General features: G+C 50.9%; 1 protein-coding gene across 2 annotated transcripts; it reads left to right on the top strand.

Annotated features, from left to right (window-relative positions):
* Positions 1-388: 388 nt before the first annotated feature.
* ALOXE3 (arachidonate lipoxygenase 3) lies at positions 389-20900 on the top strand. Of its 2 annotated transcripts, none has more exons than XM_063111014.1 (15): positions 389-550; positions 1153-1357; positions 2346-2427; positions 3090-3209; positions 3550-3675; positions 6241-6344; positions 6903-7075; positions 7915-8058; positions 8145-8348; positions 8434-8520; positions 9055-9224; positions 9806-9927; positions 14843-14943; positions 15538-15708; positions 20721-20900. In XM_063111014.1, exons 1-15 carry the CDS (start codon positions 404-406, stop codon positions 20898-20900), a joined length of 2136 nt encoding a protein of 711 aa, XP_062967084.1. In that variant the 5' UTR covers positions 389-403. The 2 variants fall into 2 exon arrangements, with proteins under 2 accessions (XP_062967084.1, XP_062967083.1); XM_063111013.1 differs by having other exon boundaries at positions 404-550; positions 3553-3675.
* Positions 20901-26129: the final 5229 nt, after the last annotated feature.

The following is a 26129-nucleotide window of genomic DNA, read 5'->3' as shown; positions in this document are numbered from 1 at the left end:
CTGACCAGGAGGACGGCAGTGTCCCAGTCATTCAGGCGTCACCTCCTCTCTGTCTCCATCTCAGCATCTGGTTCCTCCCTCCACCGTGGAACCCAGGCTGCTGATATCCATCTGGGTGAGCCAGCCAGAGGGACCGGCTGTGCCAGCGGCAAGCAAACAAGTATTAGGGTGCAAGACTGTGGGCGGGGAGAGGCAGCCCCAGCCGCCAGCCGGGAGCTTCGGAGGGAGAGCGCCCAGGAGCATCCCAGAGAGAGCTGGGCCCTTCCTCAGGCCTACCCTGCCCCCCAGCGCCCTAGCCCTCCGCCCAGCAGCCCAGCCCTGCCCGGCCTTCCGCTTCCCTCCTCCAGGCTCACAGCCGCTGCTGTGGCCCGCGTTGCCGGGGCGTCCCCCCTTCCCTCCCATCATGGCAGTGTACCGCCTATGTGTGACCACTGGTCCCTACCTGATGGCCGGCACTCTGGACAACATTTCTGCCACACTGGTGGGCACGTGTGGTGAGAGCCCCAAGCAGCGGCTGGATCGAGTGGGCAGGGATTTCGCCTCTGGATCGGTGAGTACAAAGAAGAGAGGGAGGTGTGACCCAGAGGGACAGGGCCATTAGGGGACCCTGAAGGAGAGCAGGATTGTTCCTGCTGGACTCACCTAGTTCTGTTGGGCTCAGGATGCTGGCCCTGAACTTGTCACCATCCCTATTGTGGTCCCCGTCTTTTCTGGGGATGATAAAGCCTATCCAGGCAGGGCTGTGGAGAGGAAGCAGCACGGGGCAGGGCTATTCGGGACACCTCTGCTGGTTTCCTAGCTCCTCCTGTAGCTGGTGGCTGGCTTTGGGCAAGTAGCTTCCCTTCTCTGAGCCTGGCTTTCTGCCTGCCTTTGCCAGCCCCCTGGGATTGCTTGCTGGTGGCCTACACAACGGTGTCCAGCCGGCCAAGGAGGCTAGTGCAATTCAGCACCCACCCTACTCACCTACCGTGCGGGGTGCCTGCTTCTACCTGGATGAAGGGCTGCCTTTTGCTAATCTATACAGTGGCATCGTATGGGTCCGTGACAGCTCAGATTTATACGCAGGGGTAGATGTAGACCCACCTTGCAAGGCGCAAGGACGGCCCTGGCAGTTTCCTGCCTCTCACCTGCTCACTTCCTTGGTCCTCTCAGGTACAGAAGTACAAGGTGCGCTGCTCAGCAGAGCTAGGCGAGATCTTGCTGCTGCGTCTGCACAAGGAGCGCTATGCTTTCTTCCGCAAGGACTCCTGGTACTGCAGCCGCATCTGTGTCACTGCCCCTGATGGTACTGTTTCCCACTTCCCCTGCTATCAGTGGATTGAGGGCTACTGCACCGTGGAGCTGCGGCCAGGAACAGGTGGGCCCAAGGCGAGGGCTGTGCTATACTAGGGAAGGCGGCTTTTGGGATTAGGGATGGGGTCTCACAGAGCCCAGAGTGTAGGGAATAGGGTTGGTGTTAGCAATTCTGGCCTCTCAGTTAGATGCTTTCTGAACAAAGTGTGCCTCTAAAGCTTTGAAGTGCAAGGGCCTTCTGGCAAGTATTTATTCTTCTGGAGACACACATAGACACACACACTCATATAGACACTTTCTCTCTGTTTCACACACACGAAGCAGTTTGCTTTCCACAGCCTCCCTCCGTTCTTCCTCAGAGTGAAATCCTTTGAAGTCCAGAGAGGATTTAACCTGCAAGCTGGGTGATTAGATTTCAACAGGTGGAGAAGCCCCAAATGTTTGGAAAAGTTAGCTGGAGAGGCCCTGTCCCCTACTACTAGCTTTTCCAGTGTGGATGAAGTCCCCATGAGGTGCTGTTAGGATACCTTGATGAATTTGTGGGGTTTTTAAGGATGCTGGGCTTGAGCCCCTTCAGCTGTCTGATCCTAAGAGGCAACACTAAGCCTGCTCAGGGTGTTGAGATAGGTCTCGGGGATGACAGATGGATATTCTAGGTCAAGGTGACACGTCACTATGAACCCCCGTCCATTTTCACAGCACACCCGTCCATAGCTTCCCCAAATTATTTTATTCATCAGTGATTTATCAAATGCACCATGCCAGATGCTGGGAATACAAAAAAATGAATCTAACGTTATTTCTGCCCTCAAGAATTTTATAGTCTGGAAAGGAGACAAACATGTAAACAATTAGAAAAACTATTTGGGGGTGAGGTTGTGTCAAATCACTTCTACTGATGAGTGCATGAAGAACATGGGGCATCCCCATGTGATTCAAATGGATGTGGCTGTGGGATTGAGTTCAAAGGTTAGGGGGTTCAGGCAAGGTTTGCTGAAGGAGGTGTTGTTTGAAAAGAGACTTATAGGAAGAGTAATTTTCATTCCCCACAGCAAGAACTATTTGTCAGGACTCCCTTCCCCTCCTTCTGGATCACAGGAAACGGGAGCTCCAGGCCCGACAAGAATGCTACCGGTGAGGGGGCCCTAATTTGACTTCTTTGCTCATCTTTATTCTGACCTCAGCCTTAATCAGATTGTTCCTAACTCTGACCTCAGTTCCTACCTTGGGAATCCAACTCTGATCAGGACCCTCATTTAAACCTAACCTCAGGCCGGCCCGTGGCTCACTTGGGAGAGTGTGGTGCTGACAACACCAAGTCAAGGGTTAAGATCCCCTTACTGGTCATCTTTAAAAAAACAAAAAAGCAAAAAAACTTAACCTCATTCTAATGGTGACCCTGAGTATGGACCCAGAATCCCAGTATCAACAATTATCCCAATGCCATCAATGAATCCATACTCAACCCCTGACCACTCCTGATGTAACCCAGATCCCAATATCAGAAATGACCCTAGTAATCACCAATTTCAGTTCATCCTCAACCTCAACCCCAAACCAGCCATGATCTTAATCTTAACACAACCCCATATGTAAACCAGCATGGGCATTAATGTCATCCGCAAATGCTACCCTGATCTAAAGCCCAGTGCCTTCATGGAGAAAATTCTAATTCTTTGTCACCTACCCAGATGGGGGTGGTTTCTAGAGTTTTAATCTGAAGTCATGTCTTTAAAAGCTAAGGCTTTTGTTTATCCTGAGCTTGACCTGCCACCTCTGACCATTTCCCTTGGAAGCTGGAAGATCTATGCCCCTGGCTTCCCCCGCATGATGGACGTCAACAGCTTTGAGGAGATAGAATCAGACAAGAAATTTGCCTTGACCAAGATGGCCCCTTGTGCAGACCAGGGTGAAAGGTGAGGCCTGAGGCTTGGGAAGGAGGCGGAGGGGAGTGAAGTGGAGGGTCTGTTGAGAGGATGGGGCCCAAGCAGCCTGGAAGGAGGTGTCGGGGTCTGTAACAAGTGCAGTTTAATTTAAGCATCAGGAAAAGAGGGACTGGAGATGGCCCTTACGGGCCTGGCAGAGAGCACAAGAGTAAGGAGGTTGTTTCAGGTCAGGAGCAGAGAGGGCAGCAGAGGAGCTGGGCGTGAGGGGAGACCTGGGGACCTTGAGGGCAGGACAGGGGGAAGGAACTAAAGGGAGTGGGCTGCAGGTCTCACTGACTGGTTTCTGTCCTTCTACTCCCCCGCCCCCCAGCAGTGGGAATCGGTACCTGCCCGGCTTCCCCATGAAAATTGACATCCCGTCTCTGCTGCACATGGAGCCCAATATTCGTTACTCAGTCACCAAGACGACCTCGCTGCTCTTCAATGCCATCCCTGCGTGAGGCCTCTACCTTTTCTGCATTCCCTCTCACTGTCCCTTTGCCCCTGCCCCTCTGATGCACATCTCACCTCTCTACCACCAAGTCCCCCTCCCTACTCCCCAGTCTCCCTCCCTGCCCCTAACTCCCCCCACCGCCCCATCTCCCAGTCTCTGTCCCTCACTCTCCTATCTCTCTCCTTAGGCTCCTCATTCTCTATCTCCCCATTGCCTTCTCTTTGCTCCTTAGTCACTTCTTCTTTTTTTGTTCCTCAAACCAATAACATTAATTGAGCACCTACTCTGTGCTCTGGTGGGACCATTTTGAGTAGGACAGAGGGGCCCAGCCCTTAAGCATTAAGGAGGTAAAGTCAGATGACCTTGTGTTCAAATCCCAGAACCAATACCTTCTAGCTGTGTGACCTTGATTTTCACTTAGTTTCCTTTTTTTTTTTTTTGGCAGCTGGCCAGCATGGGGATCCAAACGCTTGACCTTGGTGTTACAACAGTTGCTCTATCCAACTAAGCTAATCGGCCAGCCCTATTTTCACTTAGTTTCTAAATAGTTTCCTCACTTGTAAAATGACAACAATATTCATACCTACCTCATAGGTGTTGAGGAGAATGAAATGAGATAACACCCAGCACAAAATAATCTCTCAATAGATGTTTCTTACTAGTAGTGTTAGGATATAGTCTTTGGTGTGAGGAATTCACAGTATCATCAAGGAGGCATGTGGGCAGTTAATTAGCAATCAGAGGGGTCATTAATAGCTCAGGTCAACTGCCAGGGCTCTGTGTCATGGCTGGAGGAGGGAGTCCAGTCCCCCTGGGTGCCTAGAGAAGAGGGGGGTCAGCTGGAGCCAGGAGGTGGCTCCTGGGGAGAGAGGTGAGATTGGGGCAGACCTGGGAGAGGAGAAGAGGTGAGGGGACAGTGGCACGTGGAGGCCCCAAAGGAGGTGAGGGCAAGGAGCTTGGTCCCCATACGTGCATGGACGATTTGTTTGGAGAAGGACTAGTGGGAGGGAATGAGGAGGTGGGGTGGGGCCAGAGCTCCCAAGTGGCTACGAGAGATTGGAGTGAGTAGGCAGCCACAGGTGGCTCACACTTCAGGACAAGGACCCACTGAGAGCCCTGGGCAGGGCTGAGGGGCCAGGGGAGCATTTTGGAAGACAGAGGCCTCTGGCTTGGTTCCTGGATGTATATGCAAATCTAGGCAGAGGAGGGCCCAGGAGACCACCGGGACCACCAGCAGGGGGCTCAGAGAAGGAGCAGTGGGAAGAGGAAGCTGGTATTTGAGGAGGGGGTGGTAGTTGGGGGTTAGTGTGGGGTGACTGCAGGCCCTTTGAAAGGGAAGACCTTTCCTCTCCCCTGTATTTGCCTTCGCAGCCTCTGCTTACGTGGTTGGCTCCCGCCCAGGTTCCCATCTCCTGGGTTTTGATCAGGCAGGTGCTCAGCAAGTGTGTGGGCAATGAGTGAGCAAGGGTTCAGTGAGCATAGGTGACCTGTCCCCGGGACTGTCGGGTCATTAATCCCCCCGGTCACCCTGCCTTCCCCAGGGGCCTGCACTGTGCAGGGCACATCAGCATCTTTACACGGCCTCCCTTACAGACCAGTCGCCACACACCTACCTGTTCCATGTTCCATTCCCGCTCCTTTGATTCAGCTCACTTAGGGAGTGCTTGTTACGAGCTGGTATGTTGGCCGTACAGAGCCGTGTCCTTGCCCTGCGGAGCTCATAGTCTAATGGGGGGTGATACACGTACACTGGTTGATGAGCATTTTGTGACAGATCCATGGTGTGTATTTTGGGAGGGATCCTTAGGAACTTTGCACCTGAGATGCGCCTAGAAGAATGGATAGATTTTATAGTAGGTAGAGATGTAGGAGATGAATTTCTAGGAGAGACACAGCTTGAATGAAGCCCTGGAAGCGGGGGAAAGCTGATTTAATTGCAAGCATCTTTTCCTGGTTATAAAATAACACTTACTGTAAAAAATTCAAACAGTATAGACCTTCACAAAATGAAGAGCACACACCCCTCAGCCTGCCAATGCCACTGTTAGCAGTCCAGCATGTGAAGTACGTCTCTGGTTATGTTTGGAGAGCAGGCCTTGGCTGGCCATGTCTAGAGCACAGGATGGGAGGAAAAGCAGGCAAGGATGGTAGACACAGGCTGGTGGGGAGCCTCATGGGCTAGCTGGGTTTGGCAGCTGGGATTTGTCCCACAGGCAGAGGGGGGCCAGTGAAGGTCTATGACAATATGGAAGCTTAGAGAAAGCAAGCCAAAACACCAGTGAGGGTGACTTGTCTGCACCATGGGGCCATCCGTGTGCACCACCTTTGCCACATGAGCAGTTACCCCTCCCAGGGATGGTTGAACCAGGGACTTCCAAAGCTACAGGGACTCCCAAGGCTACAGAGCCTCAATTGGGCACTAGACTTTTCCCCCATGTGGAGCGTTAGGCACCTCCACTCTGGTGATTGACCCTGTAAATTCCCTCCAGATTCGGGGGTAATAGTACATGGTGGCCCTGAGAAGACCCCAGCCCTCAGACCACACTCCCACTTTCCCCTTTCCCTCAGGTCCTTGGGCATGAAGCTTCGAGGACTGCTGGACCGCAAGGGCACCTGGAAGAAGCTAGATGACATACGGAACATCTTCTGGTGCCACAAGACCTTCACTTCAGGTGTGCAGAGTCAGGCAGGAGATGTGTGTACTTCACCTTGCCCCATGCTCAGACCTTTTCTTCCCCTTCCTGGGCAAGGGCCCTCTTCCAGTCCTCCCAGGGGGACTGCTGGATTTAAAGTGGAGTGGCTCCTGGTTTCACTAGTGGCATCTCCCAGATTCACCTCAGAAATCCAGTCACCTCCTCTGAGGAGGGGACAAGAATAGGGGAGTGAAGACAGAAACAGTCTGCTTGCCTGGGAGAGGACCATGGTCATTTAGGGAGTCTTGATCATGATCAGGAGCAGGTGACTCTCTTCCCCTCCTCCTACCACCAAGCATTCTGGGCTTTGGGGCCAGAAAGGCTTAGGTTCAAATCCCTTCTCTGCCATTCAACGGGGCAAGTCACTCCATCTCTCTGATCCCCAGTGTCTAGTATCAAATTGAAGATATAATTATACCTACCACATAGTGCTGCTGGGAAGAAAACCTAAACCACAATGATAAGCAAAGGGCTGGGCAAGGCCAGGATCTAGGGAAGAAGTTTCCAGACCAATTGGTCCCCTCTGTTGTCCTCCAGAGTATGTCACAGAGCACTGGCGTGAGGACCACTTCTTTGGGTACCAGTACCTGAATGGCGTCAATCCTGTCATGCTCCATTGCCTCTCCAGCTTGCCCAGCAAGCTGCCCATCACCAATGACATGGTAGCTCCCTTGCTGGGACCGGACACTTGCCTGCAGACAGAGCTAGAGGTGGGTGAGAGCCTCAGCAGTGAGCGTTATAGGAGGGAGGTGGGTGAGTTGCTATTATGAACAAGGGATGTGTGTGGAGGGATAGGGTGGAATGGCCTGGGCTGCATCCCATTTGCGGCCTCCTCCTCTGGGCAGCCCTGGCTCTGCACCTTTTATGTACAGCAGACGAGGGTCATATGGGTCTTGGGGTGGTTTGAGACTGAGATGGGTCCTGGCGAAGTGGTATGAATGAGTAGGGTGGCCAAGAGACAGCTTGGAAGAGGCCCTACCCCTGTTCTGGGGCCTCCAAGATCCTAGGTGCTGAGGCCCCGACAAGGCTGTTTAAGGACAGGCCAATGGCTGGGCCACCAGATATAGCAGGAACAGTCATGGAGGACTAGGAGCTCTGAGGGTTTGGGGGTAGATGACCCAGTCTCTCCAGGGCAGCCAAGCTCTCAGGTATTCTCCAGAAGGCTGGAGATGTGGTTGGTTAATTCTCATTGTGTGTTGATTTTGCTGTTGTTGGATACCTGGAGTCTCAGATCTCAGACGGGATTCCGTCTGGCTTGAGAAGAGTGGGAAGGACCTGGTATGGGGGAAGGGGGAAGGAGGAGAGGACGCTGGCTTGTTCAAGCCTGGAGGCCAGGTGAGAGGTTGCACAACGAGGGACTCAGCTGGACCTCATTCCGGACATTCTGGGGAGGGTGGGGTACCCAACGTTGGCCATCCATGCAGGCACCAAGAATTTCTGAGTCCTGAACTGGGGACGTCAGCTCCTCCCTGGGGTGGAAGTGGGCAGAGAACGGAGTGGGCAGCGGAGCGCGGTAGGAAGCCTCTAAGCCTCTGTGCGCCTTCTGCAGAGGGGGAACATCTTCCTAGCGGACTACTGGATCCTGGCGGAGGCCCCGGTCCATTGCCTGAACGGCCGCCAGCAGTACGTGGCCGCCCCGCTCTGCCTGTTGTGGCTCAACCCCCAGGGGGCGCTGGTGCCCGTGGCCATCCAGGTGAGCCAGCGGGCGCGGCTTGAGGGGTGGGGCCTCAGGCAGACTTCCATCAGTGTTGAGCCCCACCCTTTATTACTCGGACGCAGCTCAGCCAGACCCCCGGGCCCGATAGCCCCATCTTTCTGCCCACTGACTCCGATTGGGACTGGCTGCTGGCCAAGACGTGGGTGCGCAACTCTGAGTTCTTGGTGCACGAGAACAACACGCACTTTTTGTGCACGCATTTGCTGTGCGAGGCCTTCGCCATGGCCACGCTGCGTCAGCTGCCGCTCTGCCATCCTATCTACAAGGTCCGTGCAACCCCGGGAAGGGACCGAAGGGGCCTGGGCGGCATTCTCCCCGGACCTGCGGCTCACGTCACCTCTCTGCCCGCAGCTCCTCCTTCCCCACACTCGCTACACGCTGCAGGTGAACACCATCGCAAGGGCCACGCTGCTCAACCCTGAGGGCCTCGTGGACAAGGTGCGGCCTCCCCGCCGCGTCCCTGGGGCCCCGTCCCACGTCCTGTTCCGCCCCGAAGTCCGTTCCACGATCCCTGCCGGCCTCTTCCCACAAGCCCCGTCCCCTCCGCAGGTCTCCCTACCGGCCCCGCCCACAGGTCCTGGCCCCGCCCACGGGCCCTGGCCCCGCCCACAGGCCTGGCCCCTCCCGCCAATCCCAGCCACAGGTCCACCCTCTCAGGCCGCGGTTCTACGGACGGGGCTGCCCCAGCCTCAGCGATCCCCGCCGCTGACGCTGCGCCCAGCCAGGCTCTCGCTTCCCCCGCTTTCAGTTCATTCTTTTAGTTACCAAAGACCTAAGGATCCTATGCACGTAGTAGGGCCGCAACCTGCTCAGTCCGCGTCAGGCAGGCCCCTAGGGTGTTCGATCCGTGGTCGTGGACTGCTCGATGAACCGAACAAGCCCCTCCCTGGACCGAGTCCTAGCCCCGTCTCATCCCCAGGCACTGGGGTGGGGGTTGGTCCGGCCCGGAGCAGAGCTGAGCTGTGTCTTCAGGTCACGTCCATCGGGAGGCAAGGCCTCCTCTACCTCATGAGCACCGGTCTGGCCCACTTCACCTACACCAATTTCTGCCTTCCGGACAGCCTGCGGGCCCGCGGCGTCCTGGCCATCCCCAACTACCACTACCGAGACGACGGCCTGAAGATCTGGGCGGCCATTGAGAGGTGCGGGCCGGGACCCTGCAGCCCCTCCAGCCCCACCAGGGCCTCCTGGCCTTGGGGCAGTGTGGGCCCAGTGCTTCAGCCAGCTGGGGCTTCCAGGTGTTCTCAACCCCCAACATAGGGAGTTTCCAAGGGTATGAATTGGGGCTGGAGTCCCCTGTGAAATGGCAGGTAGCTGTGGGCTAGGGAGGAGCTGGGGCGAGCGTGAATGCAGTGGAAGAAGGGAAGGAGGGGGGATCCGGAGGGGTCAGAGTATCAGGGCTGGTGTGACAACTGGTGTGGCCTGGGGCAGGTAGGTCCTCCTGGATGCCCAGCAGGGAGGGGGAGGACGAAGGCGCAGCACAAGTCACACTCCCCGCTGGCCCCTGTGTGGGAAGGAGACCCAGAGCCTCCAGGACCCAGCAGGGGAGGTGGGGAAGCCTGGGTGCTCAGGTTCCAGATGGGTATAGGCCTGCCCTCCTGCCAGCCTCCGTGGACTCTCAGTGAACTCTGCCTCTCCCCAGCCTGAGAGGCAGTGGGCCATGGTTTTCTGGCCAGGTCTGAGCTCAGATTACTCCAGTGGTACCAGCGTCTCTTTCCTGCAGCTTTGTCTCGGAGATTGTGGGCTACTATTATCCCAGTGATGCATCTGTGCAGCAGGATTCAGAGCTGCAGGCCTGGGTCGGCGAGATTTTTGCTCAGGCGTTCCTGGGCCGGGAGAGCTCAGGTATCCCCTCCCCATCCCCCTGCCACAGGCTCTCCATTACCCAGCACTCATCACCCTGGCCTCCCCTCCCCCCCACCACATTAATCAGTTCCTATTCATTGGTCAGCCTTTTAGAGGCTGAGGAAACAGGCCCAGAGAAGGCTGCAGAGGCAGGATTCAGAGCCAGCTCTGTCTCCAAAGCCCTTGTTTTCAACCACTAATTGTGCCGCTCTGTTCCCTGGACCTTTACCGAGCCCATCCACTCACTTCAGTTTGCTGAGCTCTATCATGTGCTATATCAAGCAGTAACAGCCATCTCTGATTTCAAAGGATTCTGGAACCTTCTCTCATACCCTCTGATGCCTGTCCTGCCAGGTGGTCCCTCCAGCCACCAACCTCTCTTCACTTGCTTTGGCTGCAAACCTCTTCATGCAGCGGGTTAGTCTTGCTGCCACCCGATCCCTCATTTGCACTTGTCGCCTAACCTTACGTCTCCCCTCTCTTCTGACACTGCCTGAGAGGCCTCAGAGACCACCAACACCAGCGGCCCCCTTAGGCCTCCCTTCCTTAACCTCAGTGCCAAGCGGATGCCCAGATCACCCTTTTTTTTTTTCAAGTCTTCCCTTAGCTCCAGGGAGGATATGTCCTTCTGACCCTCCCACTTCTTCCTGGGTCCCAGCAGTCTCCCAATCCCAGCTCTTGGCTTGTCCTGGATCTCTGACTCCTCTCTTTACCTATTCCTAATGGAATGAGCCTTTCTCCTGTTTATCTGTAGCTTGTTTCCAGACTTGGAAATCCCCCAAACCTCCACTCCACATTCCCTGAAGGACTTCTCTTTTTGGTGTCTCATTGTCACCCTTAAGACCAGCACATGAAAATGACAAGTCGTTCCTCTATAGAATGGCTTCTGGCCTTGCTTGGGTTATATCCCCTATTGCAAGTCTTCTCAGCCCTCTTACCAAGTGCTACAGTATTACGCAATCTGTACTCTAGGCACTCAAGCACGTAGATGAGGCCTCTGCAACTGGGTGTAGTGGAAGAAAAGGAAAAGCTCTAAGTGGCACAAATCTCATCCACCAGTCCCCCATCCCTGGCCTGGGACTCCTCTTAGCAGGAATGTGGCTTTCAGCTAACTTAGTGCTTCTGGCGACCACCCAGAGGAGTTCCTGAGGAGAACCAGGGAGGAGGGACGGTGTCAGGTCACCTCCAAATACAATGAACAGCTGTTGTGGCCCTACCTATAATGGGCTCGGAGGCTTTTCTTTTCTTTTCTTTTTTATTTTTTTAAACCAAAATTTTCAAACTTGCAGAAAAGTAGAGTACAGTATAATGAAGACCCATTTAACCAGATTCAAAAGTTGCTAACTTTTTGCCATATCTGACTAATCTGTTGATTTTGTTTATTGCCAAAGCCTTTGAGTCATCCTAGTTCACCCCTAGTCAATATGCGTCTTAAAAATGACATTTTTCTACACAACCACAATACTATTATCACAATAACCAAATTTGACAATAATCTCCAATGTCACCCTTATATCTACTCCATATTCAAATTTCCCCACTTGTCCCATTTTCCCTCAGTTGATCCTATTAGTTCAGGAACCAATCAAGGACCACATGATGTATTTTTCTCTTTTGGTTTTGACTCTAAAGTCTTAACTTAGAATAGCCCCTCTTCCCCTCTGCTTTTTGCAATCACATGACACAGACTTAGCGAAGAGCCCAGACTAGTTGTTCTGCAGAATGTCTCATCTTCTGAATTTATCTAATTGCTTCCTCATGATGTCATTCATTTTGTTCCTCTATCTCCTGTGCTTTTTGTAAAACGGAAGTAATATCTGAAGGTTAAATGTTTTTGGCAAGAATATGTCTCCAGTGATGCTGTGTGCTCCGCATTGCAACATATCAGGAGGCCCAAATGTCAGGTTGTTTCACTATCAGTGATGCCAAGGGTGATTTCTAGGTTAAGGTGGTGATAGCCAGATCTCTTTTGGATTTTCTTTTTTTTTTTTCTTTTTCGTGACCGTGCCAGTGAGTGCACCGGCCATTCCTATATAGGATCCGAACCCGCAGCGGGAGCGTCGCTGCACTCCCAGCGCTGCACTCTCCCGAGTGCGCCACGGGCTTGGCCATCATTTGGATTTTCTAAAGGGTGACCCTTCCCCATGTTTTGCAAACCTAAAGTTAATCATGAGCAATCCTGATCCTGAGTGCTCCTCCCGCATAGGGCAGTTGGTTCATATTTGGGAGTGTCTTGTTTCCTATTTAAGACCCAGAGGGGGATCTCATTACTGTTGGTTCAACACTCCTATCTTACTTTATTAAACTTGTCTCTTATTTAATACATCAGAACATTCTTCAGATTGACAACAGCTCTTCCAACCAGTACAAACTTATCCTAGATTTACGTATTTAAAGGCGAAACACACTTGTTAAACACAGTTAGTCTGACTTGGGCTTCCATTTTCTAAGGGGAAAAAATACAATATTAGCTACAGAAAAATTCCAATAGATAGTCTGACCCTTGCTTTAGTTTTTTATTCCCAGCCTCCAAGCTTAGACAATCAACCAGGAACAGACCATTCACAAAGTTCCTGCACACTCCAGGGCAGGGGCCGGTGCCTCCTCCCAACCTCTCTGTTCTGTTGCATCAGCCTCTCTCTGGTCAGCCTGACTCCAAACCCTGGAGCCCTCTTTGACTCATGTTCCCCTCTCTGTCTTCCTAAATCTAAATCCAGTTGGGTGGCTAATCTCTACTGTCCCCATCATTCCCCATTGTCACTGCTCTGGTCTGAGTCCTCTTCACGGTGTTCTTGTGTTGTGGGACCTGCCTCTCCACCAGTTGCACCTCTCCCACGTCTTGCTGCAGGGCCACCACCCCGCTAATCCTCTGAAATATTGCCCAGAAACCACATGGCCCAGCGCACTGCTGCAGCCTCACCTCCAATTAGGTCCCCTCCCTGTCCCCTTCATCTTTGCTTATGCCCTATGCCTTCCCACTCTGGCTTCTTACGCTCTCATGCATTCCCTTCCTTCACCCAATAATTACTGGGTTTTTAATATTTATTAAGTATTTTTCTAGGTGCTGGGGTTTAGCAGTACACAAGGCAGACAAAAATCCTGTCCTTAATGGAGCTTAACATTCTTTTGGGGAGACAGAGATAATCAACAAACAAACAAATACATCAGGCGGTAATGAATGCTAAGAAGAAAAACAAAACAGCATCAGGGGATATAGTGTATAGACATAGGGGATTATTTCAGGCCAGTGGTCAGGGAAGGCCTCTCTGAGGAGCTGACACTGGAGTAGAGACCTGAAGGAAGTGAGGGAACTGGTTCTGTGGACAACTGGGCTGAGAGTGAGCAGGCGGAGGTGTGGTAAGTGCAGAGGCCCTGAGGTCTGAGCGTGCTGGTGTGTTTGAGGAATATCAGGAAGGCCTGTGTGGCTGGAGTGGAGCAAGTAAGAGAGAGAAAGGTGAGGAAGGAAATGAAGTCAGAGAAGAGGCTGGAGCCAGATCATGTAGGTCCATGGTAAGGTGAGTGAGCTGGAAGCCCTTAGAGGGTTTTAGTGAAGGGTGAGATAACCTGACTTATGATTTTAGAGGATCACTCTCACTGTCATGTGAAGAACAGGCTGTAAAGGACAAGGGTGGAAGCCACAGGATTCGTCCAGGAGAGAGATGACAGAGACTGGGTAGTGGTGGAGATTGAGGTGACGAGGAGAGACTGGCTTCTGGAAGTCTTTGCTAATGTGCACGATATGAAGTAAAAAGAGGAGCGAGTGCATAGATTTTGGCCTTAGAAATGGGATAAAGAGTACTAAAAGGGAACCGCTGTGGGAGGGGTAGGTGCGGAGAGTGGACGGGGATAGCTTGGCAAGGCTTTGGTTTTGCACATGCTCAGTCTGAGGTGCCTTGGAGACACTCAGTGCAGATGTCAGGTAAGCAGCTGCAGATTTATGCCCACTGCTGCCTCTGCAGTTTGGGAGCCAGGCACAGCCAGAGATGTGAATTTGGGCATTTTGGGCCTTTGGGAGGTGGTTAATGCCATGGACTTGGATGAGACCAATGAGGTAGAGGGGGGAGAGTACTGAGAGCTGAGCGCTGGAGCTCTTCCTCCAGCCCTGAAAATGCTTTTCTCTGTCGTCTGTTTTCATCTATCCTTTAACTTGGGAAGGCCCCTTCTTGTCCCTCAGGAAGGTCTCCCCCAATCACTCTAGCCTCAGTGCCCATTTCTTCTCTACCTGTCCTCTCCTCGAAGAGCCAAGCTCCAGCCTCAGATGCTTCCTTCTGCTTCCATCACCATGAGCTTTCAGTAACATACTCTGTAGTCATCTGTCTCTGCTGCTAAGACCAGCAGGATGGTCCACTAGGGAAGGTTGGATACATCTTGGTGAATCAGGCAGAATTAAATCATTGAGTGAATATGAGCTGCAGAGAAAAATGCCTTGCGGATCAGGGAGAGGCAGCTCGGCACTGGCTTGACCCGGCTCTGTCATGAACCCTGTGGGCCAAACATTTTCTGGTCTAATCCCAGCTCCTAGCTCCATTCCCGACCCCCTTAAGAGACCACAAACCTTGATGTGACCATCCCTAACTTTAGCCCAATCTTTATCTTAGTCTAAAGACAGTCATGGGGCCGGCCTGTGGCTCACTCGGGAGAGTGCGGTGCTGATAACACCAAGGCCACGGGTTTGGATCCTATATAGGGATGGCCGGTTGGCTCACTGGCTGAGCGTGGTGCTGACAACACCAAGCCAAGGGTTGAGATCCCCTTACTGGTCATCTTTAAAAAAATAAATAAATAAAGACAGTCATGGCCAAATGTTCAGCCCTTACTTTCTCGTGTTCTCCCTATAGTGAGCCCCAGCCCTGAGCTGCCCCTAGAAATCCAGGGCCTTCCATTCACACCCTCTCTGCTTCCCCTCCACACCCAGGCTTCCCAAGCCGGCTGTGCACCCCAGGAGAACTGGTGAAGTTCCTCACTGCAATCATCTTCAACTGCTCCGCCCAGCATGCTGCCGTCAACAGTGGGCAGGTGAGGCTGCAGAGGGCATGCCCGGAGACATCGGCCATGCAAGCATAGGCTCAGCGATGGACTTGAGGCCAGAGATGAGGTTGAGAGCCTGGGTGGGTCAGGGTTGGGGGTGGTTTATGATTAGGATTAGAGTTGGAGTGGTAACAGGGTGGAGTGTAGGGCTGGTGTTGGGTGATGACTGGGTGGAGATGGGTCTAAGTTTGCAATGGCAACTCAGGTCAGTGTTATGTAGGGAGTAGAACTTATGGGCTCCTGTCACGGCTAGAACCTGGTCAGGAGGAGTATCAGCTTGCTCCGTGTGGCATGTCAGCCCAGGGCTCTTTTCTAGGATTACCTCCTGTCTGGTCCTCCTCCTCCCCTGATGACTCACTCCACCCAGTCCTAGAACACTGGGATTGACAAGGAGTGAGCTGGGCTCCTGCCCCACTTCTGGGACTTTCCACCCTCTACCCCTTCCTCTCTTCCCTTTGCATGATCCCCTCATTTCACAACTGCAAGACCTGAGATGGCAGAGGCTGGATCAGGGATGACGAGAGGGAGCGGGTCCTCTCCCTCTGGCCAGCTGACCTAACCCCAGGGTGGGGGTCTCCACAGCATGACTTTGGGGCCTGGATGCCCAATGCCCTGTCATCCATGAGGCAGCCCCCACCCCAGACCAAGGGGACAACCACCTTGAAGAGTTACCTAAACACCCTCCCAGAAGTGAACATCACTTGTAACAACCTTCTCCTCTTCTGGCTGGTCAGCCAAGAGCCCAAGGACCAGGTGTGTATGGGGTGGGGGAATAGGGTTCTGCAGAGTCCAAGCAGTGGAGGTGGTGGTGGCTGTTCCAGGGGTGCTTGGGGACTGACTGCTGGGACATATGCCCGCTGCTGAGCTGCCTTAGGTTCTTCAGTTTCTTCAGGAAATGATCATTGACCCCAAAAGACATACGTTAAAGCAAATACCAGTTTAGTGGCTGGGTCACAACTTCTATCCAGTTCACAAGTTTGCCAATCCATCTGTCCATCCATTCACCATCCACTGTTCAACCATCAGCCACTCCTGCATTCAACCAAACATTCAACAAACATTTGTTGGGTACCTCCCAGGTGTCAGCACAGCTCTGGGCACCAGCCATATAACATTGAATGAGACCTTCCTGAATGAGACCATAGAAGACTGGTCTAGTTGAGGGGACATACAGGTAAATGAAAAATGGCATCACAGTGTTGTAGGAATTACTTATGTATGAATTTCTCCCTTCAACACGTACTTCCTGAGCACATGTGGTGTGCCAGACACGGGCAGGCAGCCACGGGACTTGTCCTCATGAGCTTACAGTCTAGTGAAAGAGGCAAGGATGGGGCCTGTGGAACCTAACTGGGTCGGAGGGAACTCAAGAAGGCTTTTTGGAGGATGTGACATCTAGGCTGAACCTGTGGGACGAGTAGGAGTTCGGCAGACAAAGGAGGGGCAGCGTTAGTTTCTAGGCAGAGGGAAGGGTAGGACCCGGGAGTGAAGGTGCAAGTCCACTGGTGTGTTTGTGGGATCACAAATGGTTCAGTGCAGTGAGCTAGCAGGGTGGAGAGGAAGGTGGGGCTGTGTCTGCACAGGATTCGTTGAGAAGACAGTGGGGAGCCACTCAAGAGTTTTCAGCCTGAGGTGACATGGTTGTATTTGCTTTAGCAAGGGTGCTCCTGTGGCTGCGTGAGTGAATGGAAGGGGCAATTTTGGAGGCAGGAGGACAAAAAGGAGGCAGTTAAGTCGTTTAGGTCAGGTGGGCAGCCCTTTAATCACCAATTACCGTCATCTCCATTTACACGTTGTGTCATCACTCATGCTTCTGCCCTTCTGGTCTTGCCCACAAGTTCTCTGACCTGTGGATATACTCATTTCTCATGCTTGACTCCTTTTGGTGCTAGAGAGATTGCAGATGTTTTTTCTTCCTAGTAAGGTTTAAATTACCATCGTATGTCTTGGGACTGGCGGGAACTTGTCCTTGGGTCCTGCCCCTTTCTGGTCCCAGATGGACAGAGTAGGCAAGAAGTTGAGGGTCGGGGGTTCTCTGCTCTTAAGCCATGGAAAAGTTTAACCTGGAAGCTTATAACAGCAATCAATAGCTATAGATAATTCTAATCAAGAAAAAAGTAGAGAACACAAATATACAACGTTAGAAATGGGAGAGGGGTGGGGTTGGGAGGAGGCAGAAGGAGCTGCGGTGGGAGTGCTTTGGCCTCCTGTCCAGCCTGGTCTCCGGTGGCTTTTGACTATGCTCTCAGTCGGGCACCCTGGGGAAGCGGGACAATTGGGTGGCCTATATGAACCCAGCAGCAATGGGTGGCTCAAGGGGCTTAATGAAATGAAAGAGCAGCTAGAAAAGACAAAGAAAGCTCCAAGTCTTTGGTTGAATTTGAAGAAAAAATGAATGAGAACTGGAAGAGAGAACTGGAAAAACACAGGGAGAAATTATTAAGTGAAAGTGAGAGTGCAACCAGAAAAAAGACAGAGAAATGTTCCCTTATGAAGAAAGTGCAGTGTCTAAGGAAATTTCAACTTTGAAAATTATGACATATCTATTAACATGCATGAATTTTCTTGTTTTTAGAATTATTCTTGGGCCATTTGGTAGCCACTCAGATGCCACCGTGTGCAAGGGCTGTAATTGGTTTTTGCTGCTTGAACATCTATTTTTTCTCTTCCAGTGCTTTATGCCTCTGGGAGATGATACACTGCAGTCACACTAGTGGCTAAGCTATTCGGGAATAAAGTTCATATTTTAACTAGTATAGTGTCTAATAATAAATCAACAGAAGTTAAATCTGGAAACATCTTTATGATATCAGAAATGACCAGCTGACTCTAGTTAAAACTTTCAAAGTAGGGATTATATTGACATTTCAAAATCCTTACTCCGTAGATAAGTGTATTTTAATTTTTTCCCCTTGTATGCTCTTATTTTCCTGGGGAAGGAGCTTGGGGGGGGTGTGTGCCTATCTCTTTAGCTGGCAGAACAGTGTGGCTTTGATACTTACACGTCCTGTTTTTGTGGACACAGTGACCATGCTTCTGGGGACGTCAGAGCTGGGTCCCAACAGTCTTGCTCTTACTGAGCATAGTGACATCCTCAGACTACATAGGCTGCTTTGAGTGAACCAGAGAAACAGCCCTTTGCAGCATCAAAAATCCTCCAAAGCTCCGGGATTTACCTCTACGTCAATAACACTGAATATTTTCTAGCATTAGAATGTGTATGTCATTTGAACTCATTTTGATTACACTTCAGCTTTGGAGAGGAATTGTTTCAAATAGATACTGGTACTTTTTGAACTTGACAGACCCAGATTCTAAAATTCATGTTTTATATTAAGTTTTAACTAGTCTGGAAAATTTTATGTAACCAGTGATAGTTGCTTTATTTTTTATATGAATTTTGTTTAGCTTTTGATAACTCCTTACTCTTGCTGTCTTAGGTTAATTATTATGTTTAATGGCATACTTGCCAAGATATTAGCATGTAAAATGCAGAATTTTAACCTAAAAAAAAAAAAAACAGCTTCATTTTGAAGCTGAGACATCATAAGCAAGTTGAGAGGCATGTCTGGTATGCTGTGTCTTGTTACATATAGCGATTACCAGAATCTCTGTAAGTACAGTGTTTTAAAAGCTTGTTGTCTTTGTGTATTAATAACAAATTATGGCAAGTTAAATTTAAGTGAGAATTAAAAAATAAATAAATACATGGGAAAGGCCAGGTACAAATATGAGAGTACTTCAAAAAGTTCACAGAAAGATTTGTATTATCTTTTAATTCTATTTTTCCATGAACTTTTTGAAGTACCCTCATACAGAGAAGATTTTTTATTTTTTTTAAATTAATTAATTAATTTATTTTTTAAAAGATGACCAGTAAGGGGATCTTAACCCTTGATTTGGTGTTGTCAGCACCATGCTCACCCAGTGAGCAACCGGTCATCCCTATATGGGATCCGAACCCGTGGCCTTGGTGTTATCAGCACCGCACTCTCCCGAGTGAGCCACGGGCCGGCCCCTGGAGAAGATTTTTTAAATCATGAGAAAATACTGCTTACAGTTTTATGCAAACAAATTTGGAAATCTAGATGAAATGAATGATTTTATAGAACATAAACAACCAAAACTTAACTCCAGAAGAAAAGATCTGATCTCTACAAACTGTCAGGGAACAAGTAATTCCTAAATCATTCTAACTGCTTGAAGGCATAAAAAAAGGTAGACATTTCCCAGATCATTTTACCGGATGACAGAACCCTGATATCAGCACTTGGCAAAGGCAGTGCTCTTAAGAAGGGAGGGGGATCTCATGTAGAAGGCTCCAGTCCCAGGTCAACACTTACCACCTGTGTGGCCTTGGATGTATAATTTGGCCTCTGTAAACCTCAATTTCCTTATCTATAAAGTGGGACTCCTAAGAGTACCTGACTTAAGGGTTGTCATGCCAGGTGGCTCTGGAGGGCAGTGACGTTGTGAAGGTTACGTAAGTTACTTACATTTTAGCTGTTATTAAGAAAATGAAATTATAAACTTGTTCACTTAGCTACAACAATCTTGAAAATATATCAGCCAATGAAGGCCCATAGTTAATAGTAAAACAACAATACACGATGACAAAGTCTAGTTTATTCTAGGAATGAAAGGAATGAAAGGTTGGTTCAACCTTATGAAATCTAGCAATATAATTCATTATGTCAATAAAGAAGCATACCATATAATCATCTTAACATATGCTGAAAAAGCATTTGATAAATGTGAACAGCCATTACTAATAAAAACTCAGTGCATAGTGAAGCCTCCTTAAGGACTTTTGAGAAAAAGCATATTTCAGAAAACAAAGGAAAACACCATATTTACAGTGAAAAAATAGAGGTCTCCTCATTAAAGTCAGGGACAAGAGGATAATACCCACTATTTAACACTGATCTGGAGGGCTTCACCAATGCAATAAAACAAGAAAAAGAACTTTTAAAACATCAGCAGTATTGGCAAGAGCTACGTTGTATAAAGTTATACTAGCTGGGGAGTGTGTGCTGGTTAAGAGCCTGGGCTGGTGCGGTATAATGGTAACTGGTTGTGTGATGTGATCACGGAGGGAGGGACAGTCCTGGACACAGGACACATTGAAGTTCATTGCGATATTTCTTGATTGTGTTTGGCCATGCTGTAAATTGTGACAGCATATGGTGACGGTGATTGTTGGCAAAAGTTCCATTATGTTGTTTGATTGGGAAGATGCCTCAGAACCAGGATAATGATTGTTTTCAGGATTAAATTTTGTGAAATTGGGAGGTAATAGGTATATTCTTGGATATATATGTGCTGGAGTGTGTTTATGTTGATCTCAGTTGTGTGATGAATGTGGCTGTGTTCTTTTGGTTCAGACACCAATGGATCAGGCAATGGAAGGGACCTTTACAGATTTTCTAGTTCAACCCATCCACTTTCAGACATAGGAACTGAGTCAGAGTAACACGCAGAGGGTTACCAGAAGAGGGAGCACTGAATTTAAATTGGCTGGCTCTTAGGTCTCATTCTGTCCCCTGCACTGTGTGAGCTTTGGGTGTTGGGGGTGCTGCTGTGTATCAGGCTGCATGGAGTGGTGGTTTGGGGTTGTGGCTTGAAGGGTTTGTGTTTCCAATGGCTGTCACTGGGTCTTACCTTTAGAAGCCACCTGGACTGTATTTGCTGGCACATGCGGATCTTCATTTATTCTCCATGCCATCCTGAATGTCATCCTGACCTCTCACCCAATTTTCTCCCAGAGGCCCCTGGGCACCTACCCGGATGAGCACTTCACCGACGAGGCCCCGCGGAGGAGCATCGCCACCTTCCAGAGCCGCCTGGCCCAGATCTCCAGGGACATCCAGGAGCGGAACCAGGACCTGGCACTGCCCTATACCTACCTAGACCCTCCCCTCATTGAGAACAGCGTCTCCATCTAGCCCCCTCCTCAAACCATCCCCCCCAAAAAGAAAGATCAAACCATGAGCAGGGCCAGCTTCTCGGGGTCCTCCAGACCCTTCCAGCCTCCCTGTTCTCAGTCAGCCCCACCCTTCTCCTCTGCAGTGTGGACCTGCTCTAGCTAAGACGGTTTTAGCATCTTATGAACTGGTCTCTGGGCTGTGAGGGGCCTGTACCGACTGCAGCATCCAGGGACAGAAGCCGCTGACCAAAGTCAAATGCACAATAGGCCCCTCTGAAAGGAAGGAACCCCATCCCCCTTGCCCTATTCTGGGCAGCCTCCAGTTCCAGCCTCTTGTGGGAATCTACCTCCTCCCATTGGGATGCCAAGCTTGGGTTTCTGAGCTCTCCTTCTCAAACTGTTTCTCCTACCATGCCTTTTTGTTTCCCCTTCCCTAGTACCAACCAACCCAGTTGCCTTCTCTGGAAGAGTGTGGAAACCAGGCACAGAAGGGATGTGTGCCTGGATCTGATGTGTGGTCCCCTTTGCCCCTGGCATCTGTAAGGGGAGCAGAAGAGTCAGAGCCGGTTCACCTAGACCTCTAGCTGCAGTTCTCAGGGGTAGGCTCCCTGGCCTGGACGTGTATGTGGGGATCTCTCTCCAGCTCTCATCCTACCCACTTTCATCCCATTTTTTCTTTTTGTCCTGGAGCCCAGCGAGTTCAATAAAAACCAACATATTTGGCTCCCACTTCATTTTCATGTTTTGGTGTGTGGCAGGGGGAGGTGAGGTGGGGTGGAGGGTGCCAGGGAATTGCAGAAAGTGGGAGCCACCATGAATCCATGGATCAGCTGTTCTGCAGACAGGAAGTCTCCCAGCTCATCTCGCCACCTAGCCAAGCCATGTATTCCTGCCTTCACCTCCAAGCATGTCATCAGGAGGTGAAGGAATATTTGACTTAAGGGACAGATAGGAAAAAAGTGGGTATTTTGCAAAGCCTCATAATCCAGCTTCTGGGTGTGGTAGTTGTCAGTGTTGCCGCTGAAATCCAGTTCTTCTGGAAGATTCAGCCTCTGGCCCTCTTTGGATGGGCAGAGTCATAACATGCATTGTGGCCATGTCAGGAGGAGAAATGATGTGGGTCATCTCCAGGCTGGTGTGAAGACCCTCCAGAGTTCTCTCTTCTCCCGATTCTGGAAGCATGTGCTGAGGTGGTGCTTGCATCAGCGTGGGCACCTGAGGGATCAGAGCAGAGGCCGCTGCTGCCTGAGTTGGATGAGGAACTGAGTGAGAAATAAACTTTTGCCGTGTGAGCCATCGAAATGTTGGAATTCTTTGTTATTGTGGCAAAAGCTAGCCTATGCTGACTAAAATGGCTGGTAAGCTGCGGAGTGTGATTTTTCTCCCTTTCCACCCCATAGCCCTTACAAATAGAGGTTTGTGCAGCCCTCATTCAGGCACCCATGTCTTCTCTCTCCACAGCCGCCCAACACCTTCCCGGTTTCCTGCTTCTCTAGACCTCAGATCCAGCCCACCTTACCTCTTCTGCTACTGGAGTCAAATTCTGTGCCTGACCGAACACTGGTCAGGGCCTCTCTCTATCCAGAGTCACAGTATCTTTGAACAATGACAGGGTAACTGTTCCTCCATCTATGGTGCTGGTGGCAGGTGAATCAGATGGCTTTAGTGTCAGGATAACCAGTGACCTCCCCCCACCCATCACCCCCCCCACCCCCACCACCCCAGAGCCTCATGGACAAGGGCTTTGCTGGGCTGCAAAATCTCTCGGCCCCACTGTAGACCATCAACAACGTCTGCTCTTCCAGTCAGTGGGGATCTGCCAGCTGCCTTAGCCTGGGCTGCCGGCATCAAAGAAAACAAAAAATGCTTGTGGTACCAGCACAGCTCCATGGAAAGCTCTAGATGTAACCACATTTCCTGCCTAACTAAATTGCCAACCCAGAGCGCCTGCTATGTGGAAATTTTGGAGCAGCCACTGTCCCACAGACCTGGGAAAATACACTGTCAATCCCTTTCCCCATCCCCTTCCAGCCTAAGAATCTTCTCCCTGTTCAACCAAACCCCTTCAGGCTTTGCTGCAGTGTGTGCACACACGCGCTCATGCGCGTGCTTGTGTGTGAAAGGGGGCAGGGGGGAGACTGGCTTTGGCTGTTGGATTTTCACTTCCTGAGTCTGTGATCCTGGGAGAAGAGGATTCCCACACGGTTGTGCACAAAGAGGTGTGTTTGGGGAATCTCACCTGCAGATCCCAACCTAAGAATTTAGCACAAATCATCAGATTTTGTTCACCTTAGAACAAAATCAAAGGAGTAAGAAATACCCAGAAGCGCCCCCTTGTGGCCAGCAGGGCAGTGGCCGAGGCTGGATGGGTGGGCCGCTTCAACCCTGGTCTTGACTTGGAACTAGCAGCGATCAGGGCAGGGCACGGTGGTGTGCCCCCAAGAACATGAACACTCATTGGCTTGCACAGACGTAGTAGCACTGAAGATGAGCCCATCCTAAAAATGCCCCTGAGCCAGAGAGGGAGGGACCAGGGTGGATCACTGGAATCTGTTTTCCCAGAAAGCCAGCTTGGAGAGAGATTTATTGGGGAGACATACCTGGCTGCACAGAGGACTTCTGCTCTGACTCTGGACAGCTGTGGGACAGGACATGGGGAAGGGGATCATAACAAGTTGCGGGAGCCCTGCCAGGGGGCTTTCTGCAGCTTGTACTCTGGACCCCTCCATGGTTTTTGGTCAATTGGAAAGGCTGACTGGTATGGCCCTCTTTCCCCAACTGGCTTGAGCAAGTTCCTCCTCCTTGGTGGCCCAAACCTGTCAGATAAATGGGTGGCATGAAAAGACATGGAAAGTCCCTTCCAGCATTGATGTTCTAGGATCTGCTTGCCTCAGGACTGGTTAATGGACACGCAATTACAGCCAGATAGGAAAAATTAGTCCTACTGGAGTACAGTCAACTCAGGAATCTATAATTAACAATGATTTATTGCATGTTACCGAACGAGTAGAAGAGAAGGGCTCAAATGTGCACGTCACAAAGAAATGATTGGGTTTTGCAAGCATGAGTATGCTGACCCTGAATGGATCATCACACAATGTGTACACATATTGAGATATAACTCTGTACCCCATAAACATGTACAAGCAATATGTTTCAATAAAACAAAATTTTTTTCCAAAAAGGACAGTTGTTGACTTCGGGGAAGTGGCTATGAACCCCCCAGGCACAACCCCTGCTTCCACCGGCTCACAGGTGGTGGAGAGACGACAATAAACACATAAACAGATAATCCTTTCAGGCGGTAGTGAGTGCAGTCGGGAGATACAACCAGGGGTGAGCAAATAGGCTGGAGGTGGGGGTGGGGACAACATTAGGTACGGTGCTCAGGTCTGAGGAGGTGACACTTGAGTTGAGACCTGGATGACAGGAGCAAAACACTCTTGAAACAACTTGGGGAAAGGAGTTACAGACCAAGGATGGGGCAAGTGCAAGGGCCCTGAAGGGCACATGTTCAAGGAACAGAGAAGGCCAGAGTGGCTAGAAAAGGTGTCGGGTCATGCAGGGTCCTGTAGTCGGGGAGGTCCTTCGATTTGATTCTAAAGACAGCACTGGTTTAAGCTCTGGTGAATTTTAAGCAGGGGAGTAACCCAATTTGGTTTTTTTCTCTGTGTCCTAAGGGAATGCAGCCCCAGGAGTTGCTCCCTGCCTTGCAGGGGTTGGGGTGGGGCAAGGCGGTGGGGGGCAGGGGTGCCTAGCAGTGAGGACCTGGCTTCCTGCGTGGGTGGCCTGTCATGAGCCACCCCAGCAAGCGTGCATCCTTCCCAGGAGCCTCTCCTGCTCTCAGAGTCCCACCCCTGGTCCAGGAGAACCTGTTCTTCAGCCCAAAGAGCACCTACCAAGAGTCATGTGTCCACCTTTTGGTAGTAACTGGGGAGTGCCCCACTTACATCCTCACGTTAATCCCTTCCATGGTCCCAGCCACATTCACATCCCCAGCATCCCCACCTCCATCACTACTTTCCTTGGGAACCTAATTCCCACTCCAGACTTAAGCCCTCGTCAAACCCAGAGCTGCCACTCCTGCTTTTCTGGGAGAGGGATTGGCTCGGGGGAGCTCTAAGGATAGTGGGTTGTGACTTGCAGAAGCAGCTTTTGGGGGATGGAGGTAGATCTTGCCGCTGTGGTCACATCCATCCTCTTCTACATTTCAGTCTCCTTCTCTGTTTCCCCAAAGCCTTCCCCTACTACCCTGTCCTCCAGGCCACCTATTTGCCCTTGCCTGCTCCTCGCCTCCACACAGAGAGATCTTACCACTGGATTAGAAAGGTTAAGTTTGGGCCTCTCACCCAATATGCCCCAGGACTCCGCATCCCAGAGGGGCCTGGCAGTGCAGTTTCCCAAGTCCCTGAGCCTCAACTTGCCCAAGCCAATGCCTGGCTCCCTGCCAAGCCTTAGCAGCCCCCTGGGGGCAGAGTCTCCAGGGAAGGGGAAGAGCATATAGGAAGCAGGAGGCTGGGAGAGCTGTATGGAATTTGCATCCTAAGATTGCAAATTTGCATCTTGAGGCTCCCAGTGTTCCCCAAGAGTCATCGGGGTGACTGAGCAGAGCCCAGGAAGGCGTGCTTGACCGGCCTGACAGCTCCTGTCCTCAGCCTAGGACAGTATTGTGCCCAGGCGATGAGACATTCCTGCCAGTCAGCCAGAGCTCAGCCATGACCCTCATCCTGAGCCTTCTCCCCTCTCCAACCTCCAGCTCCTCGACCCCATCCCCCACCACTCCCTGCCCCTCCCTTACCCTTAACCCAACCGAGCTCTCCTCTCTGAATCTTCATCCTAATTCCAAACCCATGGGTGGTTCAGTCTCCATCCCCGACCTTCTTCTTATCCCTAACCCTTCCAACCCTCATTACTAACCCATCCAACTGTTAAGATTCATGTTCTGAGAGTCTCTCGGGTACCAGGTACTATGCCAGGAGATGAGGAGAAAACCAAACTAAATTGTGGACAGTTTAATTGACTAGGGAAAATGGACATCAATCAAAGATGTTAGTAGCTACAGTGCTGTGAGAGCTATTAATAGTTAAATTTGGCCTTCCTCGAAAAAGCAATTATTGAGCTAAGCTCAGAGAGAAGAGGAAGCATCAACCAGGTCCAAGACATAGAAAGGGAACAGCACGTGCCAAGGCCCTGGGGTGGGAAGGAGCTTGATCTCACTTCTTTCAAGTCTTTACGCAAAAGTCCCCTT

The sequence above is a fragment of the Cynocephalus volans genome, chromosome 10 (genome assembly GCF_027409185.1).
Source record: "Cynocephalus volans isolate mCynVol1 chromosome 10, mCynVol1.pri, whole genome shotgun sequence".
NCBI classification, from domain to species: Eukaryota; Metazoa; Chordata; class Mammalia; order Dermoptera; family Cynocephalidae; genus Cynocephalus; species Cynocephalus volans.
This window is presented reverse-complemented; position numbering and strand designations above follow the sequence as displayed.